Source organism: Pempheris klunzingeri, chromosome 3, assembly GCF_042242105.1.
Source record: "Pempheris klunzingeri isolate RE-2024b chromosome 3, fPemKlu1.hap1, whole genome shotgun sequence".
NCBI classification, from domain to species: domain Eukaryota; kingdom Metazoa; phylum Chordata; class Actinopteri; order Acropomatiformes; family Pempheridae; genus Pempheris; species Pempheris klunzingeri.
This window is the reverse complement of record NC_092014.1, coordinates 10,386,646-10,406,119: the sequence shown is the minus strand read 5'-3', so window position 1 is coordinate 10,406,119 and position 19,474 is coordinate 10,386,646. Positions and strand designations below refer to the sequence as shown.

The following is a 19,474-nucleotide window of genomic DNA, read 5'->3' as shown; positions in this document are numbered from 1 at the left end:
AAGTCATTTTTCCCAAACAGTGTGTAAAACCAGAGGGATTTTCTCCTGACCAGACCTCAGACTGCCGGCTGAGGGAGAGCAGAGCCAGCTGGGCAGGGCTGTGTGGAAACATGGCAAACACAGTTCCTTCTGCTTTGAGGCGCGGTTTACTAAAAACCAAGCATGAGCTATGTGATCTGCTCCATGGCCCCCCCCCCCCTGTATGGAAAGCCAAAAGGGTCACAACCTGTCACAATTTCTTTCCATGGCATTTGAGGTCATTACAAACCCCACCAGGAGTTTCTAAACTGACCTCTGGCCTTGACTCTTACGTGTAATGGACAACTGCCTTTCATGCTGATGGTTACTGGTTTAAGACCCACTTCAAGGCAAGACCATGACAATGTAAGAATGCTACGATTGTCCCTCAATTTAGCGATAAAACGTTCCCATTACAACGATGTGAATCTTGCTGAAAATATTCAATCAGTGTATGAAAAAAGAAAACGGTGTATGCAATTTAAATAACGCCATAATTTACGCTGCAGAAATTGTGAACTGTGACCCTTTTGGCTTTCCATACCCCTGAGGCTCAGCGGTGGAATAGTTGAACTGCTCGAACAAGTTGTCTGGCTTCTCAACTCTTCTTTCTTCTGTCAAACACAACAGTCTTCATAATCACAGTAGTGGGTTTGTTCATGCAGCCTTCATAAAACATTTTTTTTGTTTTTCAGAGGAGCTTTTTGTAACTTTGTGACTTTGAGAAGCTATTCAGTTAGAAACATGGTTTCATTGTAGCCAACATGCCTCCCTTTAGGTTAAATTGGCTCTAAAAGAGTCTGTGGATATGCTGATACATGCACCATGGACAAGATCCACTGTTATACTGTGGACGTCACAGGTCTTTTAGTGCTCATGCTGTCCAAAGTCTTTAAGTGTTATCTGTTTGGCGGCAACTAATGAAGGACTAGACCCAGATGGCAAATTATTCTCAGGAATTGGGCGACACCTGGAGAGCCTCCTTTTCAGGTTTTGGTGACGTTCAGGAAAAATGTCTGCAGGTGAAAGAGTGTCATGTTGTATTTGTAACTGAGCAGAGAAGTCTTTGCTCAGGTGGGGACATGTTTGTTGCTTGTATATATTCTTAAGTGAAAGGAGGAGTTATTTTGTATTTCTCTCTCAGTATTAGTTTTGTTCTCTTTTTTTCCTACAAAACATTTCCACTCATGCTGATTATTTTTTTCTGTTTGTGTTTGGGTGGAAATGACACTTTGGGGAAGTCGCGAGTTTGCTGTATTCTTTTTGTCTATATTGTCCAATAAAGTGGTTTAGTGAGAAATTAGGGTGTAAAACCACATTTCTTTCTCAGAACCAACCAGATCGTTTCAGAACCAGCATCGTCACAAACCTATCGGGGCGTCCACGTGTCTCCCTCAGATTAGATCTGTCTGGGACCATTTCTCATTTCCTGTCGCCTCTTGTGTATCGTATCTTATAAAGGCATAAAAATGTCCAGAAAAGCCTTATTAAGCACCTGAAGTTGGCACTGAATGCTTGATCTCACTTTAACGCTTTGGTGAGATAGTTTCCTGAAATATTCATGCGCGCCTGTTTGTGTAAACGTGTTAAAACAGAAAAAGTCTTACTTATTTAGTTATTTGAACAAAAAGATCTCTGCAGAAAAAATCTTTCTGGTATTGTTATGTCTGAGATCTTTGTCAGCAAACACATTTATTTGCCATAAATCTGAAGCAGTGATGACATGACAACACCAGAAACATATTGGAACATAAGATATCGTATTTGTGCCTATATATTGACATTTTATTATTGTCCCATACATTCATACATAAATCATTCTGAAAAGACAAAAAAAGTCTTGTTGTTGATTTAGTAAAATTTAATTTATCTACAATTATTCCTCCATACAGGCATAAAGACTGATAGATTCTTTATTCATTTCAGTGTGGCTCATAAATTGATAAGTTACACAATATCATACAGAAGCTTGATGCCAGAACTGGACAAAAAATTGCAAAAATATCTTTTTTGTCTTTACATGTTTTTCTGTCAGTGTTTTTGCAGCATATTGCAGAGCGGTTAGGTGGTGTTGTCAAGGTGAAATGGAACAACTCCGAGTGCTGAAATACTGTAACACGCTGAACAGGAACCGAGTGGGGAGCGAAGGCAGATAAATTCAGCACAGTGACGTGTTGCAGGTGGCGCTAACAGCTGTAGGTGCATCGTACGTCTGGTGAGAGCAGCAGAGCAGGATGGGTAAACGCGTGTGGAGCTCACCAGCGTGTTTATGATCAAAGAAGAAGAACACTATCAAAACTGTTTGTAGTTGTATTTTTGCTACATTTTACACCCTCCTGTCTAAATTTCCCAGATGATGTGCGTCAAATTACCCTAGATCTATACGAAAATACGCACAATAAACACACGACTGGTAAAATCAACGGCGAACCGATGGTTTAAGTGGCAGAGATGAATGCACTGACATGTTCGAATCTTTTAGCTGTCATCGAAAACTGAAGAACCACATGTTGAACAAAAAAAAAAAAAAAAAAAGTCCAAAGAACTAACACGTGCATGTGATGTGACAGACGAGGAAAGGAAAATGAATATAGCATGGCAGCTGGAAAGAGAAACTGCTTCAATATATTAGTCCTATGCTTCAGTTTCTCAGGTTTGTTTCTGCAAAGTCTTTTCTTGCCTGCTGGCAGACACATTCCCATCTCTCCTTTTTCTTCTTTCAGTGTTTTTTTTTTCCCCTCTAGTCCTCATCTTCATCCTCCTCATCATCGTCGTCCGTTTGGTCCCTGGCATCGAGATCGTCCTCATCGTCCACCTGCAGGGAAAGTGTCACAGTCTAACTAAAGTAAAGACACAAAACACAGCTGAGTGGTCAGCACACGGAGCAGCGCCCGTCCTAAAGCTAATTACTCCCCACAAACTACCGCCACAGTTAACTGGTTAAACCGGGAGCTTAGAGGACTAGAGAGCCATTACATTAGTGACTATTTTCACAGTCTGAGAGGAAGATGTAATGAGTGAGTAAATAAAGACGATGGTTCGTTTATGCTTGTATGAAGTCCCGTCCTGAACACCAGGTTCTGGAAATTCGTGGCTTCGGTGAGAATTACCTGCAAATATCTGAAGTGAAGACGACAACGACACAAACAATTTCCTCAAACTTGCGGACATTTTCTCTCGCTGGTGCCAACTTACAAATCTTCTGGGCTGTTTTTCTGCTCAGCGGCGGCACCATCGATTGACTGATTGACATGACAGTCAGTTACGCGCAGCGAGGCGGGTCAAGAGTTTCAAAGTAAGACCAGCAGAGGAGGAGATACACAGAACCATGGGTAGGAAGTAAACAAGTACATGTACTGTAGTTAAGTAATTGGACTTGAGGATTTCTATTGTTAACTACGTTTTATCTCTAATAATTCTGCACTTTTATTCATTAATTTTAAAGCAGCTTTCGAAATTACTGATTTGGACGTCCATTACCATGGCCAATCAGCTTGTTCTCTGGGCTGGAACCTACAGTTACCCATAACATCCTTCTCTATGTAGGCTCATGATTCCTGCATTAAGCAACTTCCGTAATCCTGTAATGACACCAACTCTGGTGGTGCCAAAGCAGAAAGAGCTGGCCGATGACGATGGTAATTGGCCGACGAGGGCCGAACCTCATCAATGTGAGGTGGACTTGTGACGAAAACTGTGGCTCTGCACTGAAACTTTATTCTCCTTCATGGTGCATCGCAACCGCGTTAATATGGTTAATGGGCAGCTGATTTGTGTCAATAATCCAGATTGAGGATTTTGATTTCGTTTCAGATTTAAGAAATTATGTTGTTAGTTATTATCCACTTTAAGTCAACAAATTTCTATTCCATTTTAGTCCAGTTTTATATCATGTCCTCACTTCTTTGTTTTGGCATTTTTAGGTATTTTAAGGATTCAGTCTACAGCTGTCGACTTTTTTTGATTTACTGTGAAAGATTGTAGTTTATTTACCACTAGTAGTCATTTAGTGTTAGTGTTGTCATGGAAAGACGATTTGTGTCATAATAATTCTTGGTGAATAAATTAGACTTATGCGTGTTCCCACTTTTGGTTAAATAGACCTAAATGTAACAAAAAATATCCCCATTTGAAGCAACAATAAACACTGTTTCATATTTTCATTTTGTCATTCAGTCAAATTAGTATTTGTCTCGTCTTATCCACTCTCCAGAAGTTTGGATGAGTGTGGTTTGACAGCAGTAAAGCCTTTCAGCCTTTATAACTCCTGGTGAATTAGAATAAGTATTCAGTAGTGAAGTGTGTCTACCGTCTCTCCCAGGTCTTTGAGTCTCTGTTTGAGGCCGTGGATCTTCTGGTCCTGGTCTGCCAGCAGCATCAGCAGGTCGTCCTGCTCCTTCTTGGACTCTTTCACCTCCGTCTGCAGCTTTGCTTTCTCTGTCTGCAGGATGGCCACCGTGCTGGTGGCCGAGGCCAGCTGCTGCTCCAGCTCCGCCCGGCTCTCTGACGAGCTCTTTGCCTCCTTCTGAACCAATGACGAAGAGGGAGAGAGAGGACAGAGGAGGAAGATACGATGACTGGATCCATTAACAAATCTGATGAATAACTAAGTAATTTGAAAGGGGTCAGAGCTGAGTGGTGAGAAAGAAAAAGCAGGGGGAGGTGGTGTAATGCCTCAGAGATCACAGCCATAAAGACATTTTGTTGGACAGTTATTCCACACACCTTCAGTCTCTCTGCCTCGGTCGCCTGTGCTGCCAGCCTGCTCTCTAGTTCATGCATCTTGGCAGCGTCTAATAAGCCGTCACTGCCGGGGAATGCATCGCAGGACTGAGAGGGACCAGTGGAAGGTTCGTTAACTCAGTATCTGCTAAGAGTAATGTGATATATGTGGCAGAAAATGTCATATTTGTGAGATATTTACCACAGCGTCAGCCGTTCTCAGCAGCTCTTGTCTCTCTGTCTGCAATTGGCCGATTTCTGCCGACTGTGACTGGATCTGACCCCGCAGAGCCTCCAGCTCCTGCAACAAACAGCGACAACCAACACTTAAATGTAACATGCAAGATATGAACGACAATAAAATACAGGATAAAACCACGCTTCTTCTTTACACATACATTCATTAGAAAATTAAGGTCAGTTTTGTGCTCTTCTGTAGGGAACCATACGAACATTCTTTGAATATTGACAATATTGGGCCCACATCTTTACAGAGACCTGGTTTCGAAATTCATAGCCAATCTCCACTCTTGAGGTTTTTTTAAAAGTTCATCATAAACAAAACACACGTTTCAATCAAACTGGGGAAAGGAGAAGTGTGCAGTGATGACTCCCACCTTGAGCAAGTCTGTGTTGTCTAATCCTCCTGCTGAACTTTCTGCTGTCTGTGGCGCCTCTGACCTCTGCAGGTACACAAAGAGAAAACATGATATATAAGCGATACACTATAATGTCATTTTCACTGTAACAGGATCAGAGTAAAACTCTACACAGAATTCAATTTTTTTAATTATTTTCTACGAATGACTTTCATCAATTTCATTAACTTCCAGAGTTTATTTTCTTGATTAATCGGTTAATTGGTTAATCTGCAAAATGTCGGAAGGTGACATCTTTAAATATCTTCTTTTGTCAGGTCAACACTCCAAAACACCAAGATACTGAGTTCACATCAATGAAAGACAAAGACAATCAGCAAATCAGCAAATTTAAACCCAAACCAAAAAAAATTTTTTGGCTTAAAATGTAACTTAAACTACGAAGGGATCATCAAAATAGTCAGCTACAAGTTTTCTGTGGATCCACTAATCAGTCAACCAGTTGTTGCTCCAATTCAGTTCGGTCCTACGAACACAAAAACGACTGACAAGTGTAGACGGCACCATGACCGTGATGTCGTGATGGTGAGGCTTGAAGTTCAGCATGTTTTATCTATTACTCAAAGTCTAATGTCCGCCTGTGTATACATTTTATATGTGTAAATATCTGAGCAGAGAAAACTATTCACAATTTGTGTAATGACGTCAACTGTTTTTCAGGCAACAGTGATGACTTGAAAAGGTTGTTTGTCAACCAATCAATCAAGTTCTGGAGGTTGAACAGTGGACACCGGTGCTGTTTGGGAAACGCTCCCAAATTTAGGATATTTACTAACCAGGGCGTTGATGATTGCGTCTTTCTCACTGAGTTGTGTTTCAAGGAGTGTGTGCTGCTTGCGGAGCTCCTCCACCTCCTCTCTGAGCTGTGTGAGCTCCTCCGTCTGCAGCCCATTCACCTGAGAGCCGTCTCCCTGGCTGTTAGGCTGACTCTGGTTGTCTTTACCTGAAGTTAGAACCACACACACACACACACTCAGTTAAAATGCCAACACGTTGGCTCGTTTAACACTAATACAGTAAATAATAAATAAACACAAGAGTTTAGATTGTTTCTCTTGCTCTTTTTGTGAGTCCCTTCAGGGGGAAGTCTGTTTACAGCCTGGATTTACTCACACAGCTTTTAGTCCTATGGTGTTATGACGACACTGTATTCACTATCTAAATTCTTTAGATAAGGTGTTGTGGACTGTGCTACTCAGCATTACTAAAGAGAAACAAGGAACAACCTGAGCTATCAGAGCTTTTAAACAGGTCCACTTTAACCACATTATCTTTATTACATAAGGACAACTCAAACTGTCTATTTTCAACATCCAGTTGATATCACTCCTTCTTGGATTAAGTCTGAGTGTTTATATTTATTGTAGGTGCTCATTTCACTCGTTATTATTTTGGGAAATAAGCGCACATTAGCTTCCTTCATGAGCTTTGGGTGAGAGCATTGATACCACTCTCATTAGAGTTCAGATGCTGTTAGCTTACCTAAGCATAAAAACTGGAAGCAAGGGGAAATGTTAGGCTGGTTCTGTCCACAGTTGAAAAATACGCTTCCCAGCAACTAAAAGCCTCACGATTTAAAATGCTCTACCATGTTTGTTTAATCCAGAGACAAAAAAACATAAATTAAGCATTTCCAACAGTTTCTCCACCCAACAACATCTCAAGGCCTTAATAAGGACTTCCAGGTACGGTTGCTTCTGCTCAGGTATGATGATAACAAACTTGGCAGCCTCACTGAGACGACATGAAATCACTAACACATCCATTCTTTTAGTGAATGGCAGCGAAAAATTTATTTCCCAAATTTGTTGAACTACTCCTTTGAAGCCTGTCTGATTATGCATGTTGTTGCCCTGCGCACACTGTTGTAAAACTGTATCTTGAGATGAGATGATATCTGCCACCCCATATCTCAGCAATGAAACTATAAAACATTAACACCAGCAGAGATGGTGGCAAAAAACAGGAATAACAAGATCCGATGTGTCACACAAAACTTTTTTAATTTCGATTTTTCAATTAACAAAGACTGAGTGCTCCCTGTGATGTATTCTAGCTCTGCTCTTCCTTCAGGGCACAAAGCACCTGCTACCAGTCAACCAATGAGGTGAACTCACCTAATTTTAGCTTGAGGATGTTGTACTGGTCTTTGTGCTGCTGGATCTGGGACAGCTGCTGGGTGATTGTAGTCTGCAGCTGTTCGTTCTGAGACGACGCGGACGTTACCTGCTCTTTCAGCTCCTGGATCTGAGAATCCTGAGGATCACACAATTAAAATCAAGTGGTCAACAGGGGAGAGCATCAAATAGAAATAACACCAAATTAAAGACCACTTTGCTCTGTTCACCTGTTCTCTGATCAGCTCTTTATACTGAGTTACGATGTTGTCGTGCTGCTCTAATGTCTTCTTCACCTCCTCTTCCTTCTTCTCTTCCTCGCTGGATTTGTGAACTGCTTTGGTGATCACACCTGTGTAGAGTGGCAGCAGAAATAATTACTAAAAACTCCATGAAGCTTTGCAACTGCCGTGATAAATTAAGTATCGCTGGATGTAGAGAATAATCTCCTACTGACCCTCCAGCTCTTTGACCAGCTTGGTGAACTCGTGGTCGAACAGCATCTGCTCTGGAGACGGGAAGACGGGCTGTGGCTTCTGAGCCGCCCGCGAGTACAGCTCGTGTTTGGTGATGAAGCCCAGTTTCTCTACAAAGTTTTCCTTCCCGATCCGCTTCTCGATGAGCTGCTTTAGTTTCTCTCTGAAGAGGACAGAGACGACATGGCGGGTCTTAAACTGGACACAGATTTTTCACAAGTCTGAATCCGAGACCTTGTTTGTTTTATCGGGTTCAGGGCATTTAGAGAAGTTTGGCCAACATGGGTGCAATTCTGGGAAAACTCAATCACTTGTACATTTATGTTTCTTTTAATAGTAATATACTATATATGCAAGACAAAGACTCAGGACATGGATGTATCATTGTGACAACAAAAAGGAAAGAAATGAAATATCATTGCTCACAGCTGTCGTTTGTGCCCAATTAGTTCAATCCAAACACCCACACACTAAATAAGTCATTTTCCACAATAGAACACCAGGCTACATGCATGCGTGTTGGGGTTTTAGACTAAAAACCCTACAGCACTTCATGCCAATGTAGTTACCTGACATCCTGTTTCCTGTGTTCATTGATGTGCACACAAAATACAACTACATGATAATAATTGGATAATGAGTGTGTTATTTTCAAGGTGTGTGTAAGCCGACGCTTACTTGGTGTAGTTTTCCAGCGAGTTGTCGTTGTAATAGATGCAGATGCCGAGAAGCAGTGCACACAGGCCCTGGACCAGCCTTTCATCTTCTCCCAGGTTCTCTGAGATCTGTGCTGTCAGCTACAGGAGTCACAGAGTCAAGGAATTCATTCAACACCAGTCAGCTCCAGACTCCCACATCTGCTTTTTAACCAGGAAGTGGAATATGATGTTCCCACTCCCACTGATTAGTTTGTTTGTTAACAAAACTATGACGCGACACAGACACGTATTGTAATGAGAATGGTGTACGGCTTGCAGGCTGCTCCAAGGATACAAAGGGAACGTTTTCGTGATTGTGTAGAAAGTGTGTGACAGCTATCGGACAGTTGCTGATCCATGTACACAGCAGCATGAGGAGGCCCACCCTGGTCTGCACTTTGCTGCCCTGCAGAGCACAAGAGGAAACAAATTAAATGTCAACATATGCTGACAAGAGTCCCATATAGCTCAAATGTGTTATATTCTACAGATATTAACACATTTGGGGTTTAGATAATGAAGAACCAGATGTTAAATGGGGGAGGCTTGAATCCTGATCATAAGACTTCTTTTAGATTAGGTTCAGATTGGGACATTAGTTTTAAATGGAACTGGCAACATTATAAGTTTATAAGCAAGTTTATAATTTGCATTTGCTGAGTGTGACCATAAAGAAATCCAACAAAATTAATGCCTATGTATTAAATTCAAACAGGAAACAGAAAGTAAAAAGGAGGCTGATAAAATGGCAACACAATGCTTGAATATGAGTTGGTGTTAAAACAAGCATTAATTTTGTTGTTGTTTCTAACAATTAGCCCAATTTTATTCCCATCCTCAGAGAGTAAAACACTGCATTTTCTTTTCCCAAACAGCAAAAATAAGGTAAAGTAAATCCATCAGTGCTTAGTTGGGACCACTTCAATCACATCAATCATTAGTAATTAATAAAGGTTAACACAAACGACAAAATAGACACAGTAAAAATTAATATATTCAGTATATTCAAACAAGGTTAAGTTGACCAGAGTAAGCATCCCTGTATTAAAAATGAAATGTCCTATTTTTATCTCAAGCCATCAGGTAAGTTCACAATTTTCAAGTAGTTTGTGGTTTGTAATTTTCATTCTGCCAGTAACTGATGACTTGCAACCAAAATATCATGAAATCATAATTTAAATTTTACTGTATTTCCAGCTATCAGCACATGCAAAGCGAAACCCGCTAAATGCACTTTTAAGAAATGGGGAAAAAAAACAAATTGTAATAATAAAAAGGTGGTAAAAAATGACCATGCATTTCCATGAAAACAGCTTTGAGAAGCAGAGGTTTAAGATCTACATCAGACCTCAACCTGGATTTTCTTTCCTCGTAACAAACGTCAGGTTCACACACATTTATTGGAAACCTATGCCAGGAGGTAATTAAGCAGTTACAAATGATTTATCTCAATCAGCTTAGAAAAAGAAACGGGTGATTTTCATGGAGTTGGAATATAAAATGATGAAAAATCATGATAGATTTAACTGTAAACTCTACACTGTAGCTTGGGGTTGCTAATAAGCTAGTGCATTAACACTTAATGCACATCATGCTTAAAGAGGAGCAGACCTTTTTCCTGTAGTGAAATAAACAATGCAGAAATTGAGTAAATATGGAGATCTGAGCAATGAAGGTGTGGGTAGAAACTTATTAGCATTCCATACTACAAAAACTTACGAAATCACCTTTTCGGATTTAGTCTCCAAATGTGACGAAATGCAAAAATGAAAAGGAAAACAAAAGACAGGAAAATGACCACATGTATTAATTGAACAAACATTGGCTTCTGCAAAAACAAAAATTAAAATAAAAAATCAGATCCTGTGTTTTTGTGTGGCTGATTGTAGGTAAAACTACTGAAGACTCTATCTAGGCAGTGAAACCTTTAAAGTGAGATCCCTTCCTTTTAGAACTGACACCATCATTACAATGGAGAAAGCGATCTAGACCCAACACCAACACATTAGGTTTAACTCTTAAAGATCACTGACCGCATTCTTGTCAGCCTCAGGGCTCCTACAGTTAGGAGTGAGGAATAGCTCCACACTACAGCATCCAGACAGAAAGGCTCTGAACCACCTCCACTGTCCTCAAGTGATGGGTGGAGGTTTCAGTTACCAAAATCAAAGCTGATTTCAATTGATTTTCAATTCAGAATCTAAATTGTGACAACCCCAGTGCCGATAGACCTCCTGCACTTACTCCACCTCCATTTTCATCCTCAGTAGTGTGTTTCCAAAGACCTCCACATTTGCCTACTAATTAACTGCCAATGCACCAAACCCCAGTGCTGGACTCCTTATTACTTCTTCTGCCTTCACTTCATGGAATAACAGGTTCCCTGATCCAGACCTGGTCATCTCACTTAAAACTACGTTATCCAAAAGCATTGAGTTTGTCAACCTACAGCAAAACATTTCACCAGAAAGGTGCACATAAGTTCACGCATTTTAGCAGACTGCCGAAGACTTCCATTGCAGATCCCATCTACAATAGGAGAAAAACAGAAGATATGCCAACTCCACTGGATGCATAAAAAGAGTAATGAAAACTGACTAACTCCCAGGGAAATAGAGAGTGTTAAGTATGGCTTAAATGACAAGATAAACTGAATAATAACTATCAACTGTAAAATCATCCGGCACCTGCAGTGTGCATTTGTAAGCAAGCACATGAAAATTAGAGAATAAAACAAACAAGAGTTGAGATCTCTCACTTGAGCAGAAAAAAGGCCCAAAAGCCGCTGCAGCACACACTTCCTGAGCAGACAGATAACGGCTTGCAGCACAGCAAACTGTCCAAGATCAAAGCTCAAAGAAGATGTTAGGATGACATTAGTGGAGATAAAACCACCAAAAAACAACTGCTGCGTCCCTTTTCTCTGTACCTCTCTATGATGGTGCCCACTTGTGTACTTCCCCACACTCCGAACACAGTGAGAGCAACTAGCACTTCTAAATTTGTCGGGACAAGTGCATTCGTGTGCCACCTTTATGAGGAGGAACTGGGTCATAGACATAAGTTAGGGACAAAGGAGGGGTAGTAAAGAGTTAAAGGGAAGCAGGATCCCCCAGTATGTGGGCCAATGAGACCCCTTCTAAAGATGCCAAGCCAAAATGACCAGAACAGGTGTCGCCCAAACACTTAAAACACACACGCAGACAGACACAGTGCACACACGTTACTTACCCGTCGGACGATCTTATCTCCCTGCAAAACCACAATAATGTGACACTGTTCTATTCATTGCTGTTGACACTTCAGTATGAACCTTTAATGATTTGCCAAAAACATCCCTCAGTTCTTACACTGATTCCTAACCAGACACATATGAACTGTTAGCATGTTCTTCATTGCAGATAACAGCTGCTGAGTAACTCTGTTAGTGTCCTACCTGGGAGAGGATGTTGGTGCACTGCTGCAGCAGGGAGACGGGGGGCTTTCCCAGGCTGGTGGCCAGCTGGACCCTCAGCAGCTGCTCCTTCTGGGTGAGGTTGTCCTGAAGGGCGTGAGCCAAGGCCACAGCGGCACACCAGTTGGACAGAGAGTCTGCCGAGAACAGGCCTCCGCACAGCAGCTGGCCCGCTGAGATGGAATTGGCTGGAGAAAAAAGTGAGTGAGTCAGTAATTAAATAACTTTAAATACATACATAAAGTTAGAATAAACAACAGTCCATCTCTATGTGTGATGTGTAATGTGCACTTAAACCTCATTGATTATATCATAACTTTTAGAAGAAATCTGTGAACAAAATGCTTCTTGCACACCCACAAGCTGTTTGCTTTAATTTATTTACTTTTTCCTGTATCGCATTATATATAAGCCTGACAGTGTTTTAACTGTGTTGAATCCAAAGCATTACCCCAGAGAAACAGAGTTTGCTTCTATTCCTTACTGAGAGGGGGAGAGTCGGAAAGTTAAAAAACGAGTTTTGTATTGTAGAAGGACCATCTTTACACCAGTACTAATCAAACTTCAACATTGCTCTGAAAAGTTGTAGTCAAAACACACTGCTTTATTGCCATACTGGATTCATTAAAGTGATTAACCTGCTGGAGTGATTATGCCGTCTTGTGAAAACTCGTCTACAATCTCTTAAAAATTATAGCAAAACAAGTGACAAGTTCATCATTTGGTGTAACTGACCATCAATGGTGGATGGCAGCAGCGTAGCCACAATCTCCCCCTGGCCTTTCTGGTTTTTGTAGAGGAAACACTGGAAGCAGTAGAGGACTGCACAGCGAAGCACAAATGGTTGTCTCTCATTCACCATGGACATGAGCAGCACCACGATGGCTGGTCTGTGGGCAGATGAGGAAGACGCCAGAGAGAGTTAGGTCAGCACAGGACTTACTATCAGATGGATATGGCAGATTTAACATTGGTAGTGTCTTAACCTTGGTGGGTTTGAAGGAGCGTTGACGGATGCAAAGTAGTCCTGGTTGACCTGTGAGCCTCTGATAACCTCTGATACGGTGTTGATGGTCTGAAAGACAACAAGCTTGAATGTCTCAAAAGGAGCTAAACTGTCTGTGTGAGCAATAATTGTTCTCTGTATTGTGTAATACTTTCTTGATGCTACTGTAATTACCTCAGTGAGGATGTCAGCAGGCACACCAGTGGCCATGAGGATGGTGCACAGCTGCTGCAGCAGACCACACTGGTACATGGACTTCTGGCAGCTGGCTGTGGCTCCAGGAGAGTTCACTGGAGACACCATGACACGCACCAACTGGGAACACAGCATTACGCAAGATTTCAGCAAAACAGTAACTCATTGTTGTGCTTCTTTTACTTTTCAAATAGGTTAAAGCCACAAGTCATCATGACTGATTCTGTGTTACCTGCAGCATGAGGTGGAGGTTGGTGACCTTCTGTGCAGACCAGCCAGAGTTATCATCACCGACTTCAAACCAGGGCTTCATTCTCTGAATGTAGGAGCCCTCCTTGAAGAAGTTCTGATTGGAGCTGTTGTTCTTCAGCAGGTTGAGCAGCAGCAGCAAACAGTCCTCAACAACAATACCTGCAGCAAGGGGGGGAAAAATTAGTTAATTACAGAAAACAGAAGTGGGACAAACAGACAATTCTGTATAGAAGGTCGCTACCTCCATCACTGCTGCCCTCTTCTGTGATGATATCTAGAAGGCGTTCAAATGCGTTTTCAAATGCCACAATTTTCTGAATGGCAGCATTGCTTTTGGTCAGCTGCTGAAGCAACAACAAGCCCTGTTGGAAGTGGAAAAACAGGTCATCATGCATCTCCTGAACAATAGTGTTGCATTCATGGGTGGTTTATTACAAAACTGTAGCTTAAACAGTAGGAACAAGTACTCACATCATTGCGAATTACTTCTCTAGAGTCTGCCAATAGATCCATCAATCTGGAAACACCTGCAGATGGACACATAGATGTAAAGGGCTATCAAAACCTGCTTGAAGTGAAAACGTGTTTCTTGAAATTTACATTCAAAAAATGTTGAAATGTGACTGAAGCTACAGGTCCTCAGTAAAATCCTGACATTACAAAACATGCCTGATCAAATGTGGAGAGGAGAAACTCACCCATGGGGCTAACCAGAATGATACCCTGCACCTGGGGGCCCTGGTTCTTCAGGATTGCGGTCAGTAGCTTCACGCCAGGCCAACGTACATGGAAGTCAAACTCCTAAAAAAAAATCACATCAACATATGAATACATCAGGAAGTTGTTTATACAGATGTAATAAAGACCTCTCAATACTACCCAGGCAACAGTTCAGCACCTCCAGTAAAGTGAGAAGCAGGGTCACATGTTCGGGGTCCTGAATGAACTTGTTTGTGAACTGGGCACCCAAGTCATCTGCCTGCTTCTGGGCAGCCTCATCTGTGAAGGAGAGTGAAAGCTGAAATTAAATAATGTCTCTGATGAACATTACAGCAGGAGTCATCAGTCTAGTGAGGGAGCCAGTTGGATTGTTCATAGGAATCAGCCTGAGTTTGACTGCAATAATTATTATATCTTCAAACAGTTAGTGTTTATCGCTGGTGATTTTCTGCGACTGAATGATGACTTTACAAGGAATACGTGAATCCAATCAAGAAATGTGCAGATGCTCAGAATGATACTTGTGAACATGCCGTCTGGAAAAATAAAGGGTGACACACAGACGAGGGTGAACAAGGTGAGCTCAGTAGAGTTACTGTAAAAACATTAAGAGAGCTTTAAGAGCCTTAGTGTGAAAAGCTGGTTAGCAACACCACTGCAATGAAGTGTGTACACCACCAGCTTATCTGGACATAACTGAAAAGGTTTTTCAAAAGCAATCTAGTAATACAGAACGTTTTAAATGCATTTGTTTTGATATATCCATCTCTAAGATTTCTGCTTCCACCCAAAACAGAGAGGACGGATCAGTTTAATATGTATAATGTGAAAAGGGTCATTTGTAGTAAGAAATTCACACGGAAATGTCACCTGAGCCTCCTTTAGCCGTCCTTCCTTTAGCTCTTTTAGTTTCTTTGAGCTCATTGTTTTGGTTTTTCAGCTAGCCTCTTTACAGTTTTGGTTCAGTCTCACCGCTCTTATCTGCATTTTTTCCAGTCACAGCAGATGTGATAAACCCCCTGTGCTCTGCCTGCTCGGCACCGACCACCTGAGAGAAAAATCTAGCAACCAGCTGGTGAACATAGTGGTGCATTTCGCAGCTAAAAAGTCCGATTTTTCCTCAGGAGGTGGTGGAGACCAAAAACAGAGCTAAAAAGGGAGAGCAATGTACGACTCAGTCAAAACACTAGATACCACTACAAGCACAGCAAACAAAACAAAGCAGTAAAATTTCACCACAACAGTGCAAAACAACCAGGTATTAATATTCTAAAATGTGAGGGAAACAAAGGAGCAATGAGAAACTACATATTACCAGACAGAGGTTCAGGGTGTTATGGTATTAGTGAAGCATTATAACTACCCAAACACCTTCTAGTCACTTTATGATGCTACTAAGTTAGTTATCTAGCAGTATTATGACTACTGCATTGATAGCTTGGGTTGAGTACTGACCAGGCATGGAAACAATCTTAGGTTTCCCTGAGACAGGGATAGGAGTTACTGCGTCTGCGAGAGCGAGGGGGAAGAGTAAGTTTAAAGCCTCATCCAATAGCTTGCATTCATTTCAACCACGCTGAAGAAGTCTGGATTGATCGGTTTCTTGTGAAGAAATGCCATGACAACAACCAAAGCACAGTCTTGTAGCAGCTATTTACAATCTGTGCACTGGCTGAAGGTGTCAACAAGACTATTAATGTGCTCCCAACCAAGAGGAAGTGATTTTTTTAAGCGTTGCTGGTGGTTAGGGAGGGGGGAGGGGGGTGGCATCATGCACAGTCAAAGAGTTTTACCTTCTGATTCATCTGTAGGGTTAACATGGAAGAGAAGAGAAACGAGAATCTTTATATAAAGCATTATCATTATCAGTGTACAGAAGAGGGGCAAACTGACTGGGTGTCCAGCTGACATGAATTTTATTTACACATGCAAACAAAAAAAACACAGTGGCTTTACAGTGGCCACAGAATTAGGCGGAATTATCGTCCAATGATGGCTAATTTAAAGTGATTTAATATAAATAATAATTGTGGCAGGATTTCATACCTTGCTCCTCCTCCTCATCATTGCAGATGATGTTGTACAGTGTGTCCAAAGCATAGCCGAGGATTTCAGAGTCGGATCTGTTAAATTAGCAGGAAGAGACAGAGCATAAACAAACAAGTTAACAGAACTGAAATCATACAACACAAAGTCTTTTTTAGGATGACATAAGAATACCAGACCACACAAAATCAGTATCAGGTTTATGGCCATGCAAGTTATCACATTACAAGGAATTTGCCTTGGTATATTGCTGCATAATTATGAAACATTAATATAAAATGTGAGATTTCCAATATGAGAAAAAAATAACATTGAGAAAATATAATGAAATGAAAATATGTGCAATATATCTATTAGTAGTATCTGATGTAGTAAAACACAAATACTACATCAACATACCTGTCAGTTTGCAGTATGTTAATCAAGTGATCCATCGCCTGCGTGGCAACTTCCAAGCGATATTTCTAGAAAAGATAATGGAGAAAGTTTATTTGTATAAGACCTTTCAACAACGAGGCTAGTCAGTGTTGTATCTAAGATGTCAAAATGCATTCAGAGAAGGCATAACAGACACACAAGGCAATATAAAAAAGACACACATAATTAGGATTTGGGATCATGTCTGGACAGTTCATAACTTTGCAGCAGATCAGAATTTTTTGGCCCTAAATCAACTCAGTGCTTTATGTGCCAACAGTAGTATTCTAATAATATTCATTAGATCAATAACCTGCTGTTAGCAGGACAAGACACTTTTAGAAATAAAGGAATTCCAATCAACATGGACAAAGAAAAATAACAATTGTATTGTACGTATTGTATTTCTTATGCGGGAAGTCCACACACCCACTGCTGTCTTTCTGACCGGCACTGACATGGCTGCATGTTAATGTGCAGCCCTGTGCCTCCTAAACCTCTTATTCATGCCTGATAAACTCATTACTCTTGGTTGATGGAGCAGCCAAAAACAAAACTGTCCATGAACTGAACTGAGCGGTGGCTTTGTAGAGATCTATGTCAATGATTACTTCATTTTAAATCAGCAGAATTTGACAAATGGTCCACAACAGTGACAGGGGACAAAACACTCACAAATGTGCCCGTTCATTTACATGAAATTAATGCAGAGAAACAGGACAAAAGAAAGTACTGGAAGCATCACTAATGACTGAGGTGCTGATTGATTGATTAACACAAATCTCTACCCACACACACACACACACACACACACACACACACACACACACACACACACACACACACACACACACACACAGACTAAATATTTGAAACACTGTCTGTAAAACCAAACTCCAGAAAGATCATACAGTTACATCATCTTCTCTCTACAATAGTATTTATTACATGAACATTGTATTTGACTGCATTACTTTTAGCTTGGTTAGCCAATAATGGGTGCATTTCTACTACAGTCTTTACCTTGGAGAGGGACTTGAGAGCCCGCACAGCATCTCTGCGATCTTCTAGGAGCGTCGAGGAGGCAACCCGGTCACACAACTTTTGGATCTGTCAACAGAGGAATCTTATTTATTTTACTGGCTTTTCTGCCTCACACAGATTTCTCTATTTACACACCTTGACAGCAGAAGAGGGGACATTTTGCAGATCAGCAGATGTGATGCTGCCTTTATACTTCAGCGGCATCAAGTACACATTATCATCAAGGTTTTTTGTTTTGGTCTTTTGATTAACACTTTCCTCTAATCTTTATATTATTATATAATTATAGGATGGTTACACTTAATCTGGACTCTTAACACAGTCACAACCAGTAGAGATATGCAACTAGTAACATAGGGCAACATTGCCTCAACTTGAGGGGCTAAAAAATTTGGGAAACACTGATCTACCAGACAGAATTTCTCAATGTTAAGTTACTCTTTAAATACAAGTAATGGGAGGGACGGCGCACACATGAAAATGTAACAGTGTCTTGACGAATGTATTGTGAATTCAGCAGAAGGGACACGCTGAGGAGCCAAAACAGGAATGTTAACAGACAAAGATCTGATTATGTGGCCATCACTCTCCTGCAATGCCTGCAAAGCCAAACAGATTAGCACTGCAGTCAATACTCTGCATGCATCTCATATGCTGCTATACATTAAGATGCTGATTGTCTCACGCTAGGATTACACCCTGTTAGGATTTGCCAGTTGAATTTATATATCTATTTATTTTACACCACTTCAAATTGAATACCTTTAGGTGTACAACCAATAAAATGTCACCTTGGATCTTGGGACGTGGTGATAAGAGATTTTCTGTATTTTCTGACTCTTTGTTGGACTGAACGATTAATTGAGACAAGAATGAGCAGACACATTGAAAATAAAAACAAACTCATTAGCTGCACATCTCCATGGCATGTGTATAGAAACAAAGGGGCCTATTTTTCATGCGGTACTATGGTTTACTTGCCTTGAACTGGGTGTGAATATATTTAGCTGCAGTGTTGTTGGAGGTTGGTTAAAAATAAAGATACTGTAGGGAGATGTTGCTTGAATGACTGACCGCCGGTACTCTTAATATTTCTTGTTGCCTGTTATCTTTTATGTATGTTCCCATTCATCACAGCTACACGTACAGAAAACAGCATATATGTCAGCCAGCCCCACTGCTGACTGACAGATATGCTACGTTAGCTAATTAGCCGTCTGACTAAAGCTAGTTGATCTAATTTAGGGAGGCCCCAGTCTTTTAAAGCATAACTCTGGGAATTTTTAGAGAGCAATGGTAACCCTCAGTGTAAAACCACTCGTTTTATTCATGCTGTGTTTGTGTGTGGTCACAGTTTGTCAGGAGTACAGTGCTGGAGGTGTTAGCTAGCCACAGCTAGCCGGCTGGTTTCCTACCGTCTCCGCTCCGGACGGCTGCGGCCCGGCCGCCTGCCCCCCCATCACTCCTCTGAAGAAGTTCATCTTGACACACGTCCTCTCTGCGCCGGATTCAAAGCGTCCCTCGGTCTGAAAAAAACCCCCTCAGACTCCCCCCTCAGTGGCCCGTGTGGTAACTATGTGAATATGAGAGGAAAAAAGCTACTCAGTGGTGATTTTTCACACTGTGTACACTGGCTGCCCGACCCCGGAA

The 19,474-nt window shown here is 41.2% G+C and overlaps 1 protein-coding gene across 6 annotated transcripts; it reads right to left on the bottom strand.

Moving 5' to 3' along the window:
• Nucleotides 1-1,917: 1,917 nt before the first annotated feature.
• Nucleotides 1,918-19,474, bottom strand: uso1 (USO1 vesicle transport factor). 6 transcript variants are annotated; one of them, XM_070827941.1, is made up of 25 exons: nt 19,240-19,474; nt 17,804-17,890; nt 16,763-16,827; nt 16,364-16,440; nt 16,111-16,122; nt 14,496-14,596; nt 14,296-14,398; nt 14,069-14,124; nt 13,839-13,959; nt 13,578-13,756; nt 13,325-13,465; nt 13,131-13,219; nt 12,880-13,034; nt 12,127-12,332; nt 8,986-9,096; nt 8,671-8,789; nt 7,974-8,155; nt 7,747-7,868; nt 7,517-7,655; nt 6,176-6,342; nt 5,358-5,423; nt 4,943-5,041; nt 4,744-4,848; nt 4,328-4,543; nt 1,918-2,833 (listed from the first exon to the last, which is right to left on the bottom strand). In XM_070827941.1, the coding sequence occupies exons 1-25, from the start codon at nt 19,303-19,305 to the stop codon at nt 2,759-2,761; spliced, it is 2,859 nt and encodes a 952-aa protein (XP_070684042.1). In that variant the 5' UTR covers nt 19,306-19,474; the 3' UTR covers nt 1,918-2,758. The 6 variants fall into 6 exon arrangements, with proteins under 6 accessions (XP_070684042.1, XP_070684044.1, XP_070684039.1 ...); XM_070827943.1 differs by having other exon boundaries at nt 4,328-4,531; XM_070827938.1 differs by lacking the exon at nt 16,111-16,122 and adding an exon at nt 15,773-15,826.

What these genes read in the sequence shown, in the direction of transcription:
- uso1 (XM_070827938.1), bottom strand. Translation starts at nt 19,305, where the DNA reads ATGAACTTCTTCAGAGGAGTGATGGGGGGGCAGGCGGCCGGGCCGCAG. An exon ending in CATCCTCAAGCTAAAATTAG is followed by an intron (nt 6,343 to 7,516) that starts GTGAGTTCACCT and finishes TTCTAACTTCAG; the next exon opens with GTAAAGACAACCAGAGTCAG. An exon ending in TCAAAGACCTGGGAGAGACG is followed by an intron (nt 2,834 to 4,327) that starts GTAGACACACTT and finishes CTTTCCCTGCAG; the next exon opens with GTGGACGATGAGGACGATCT.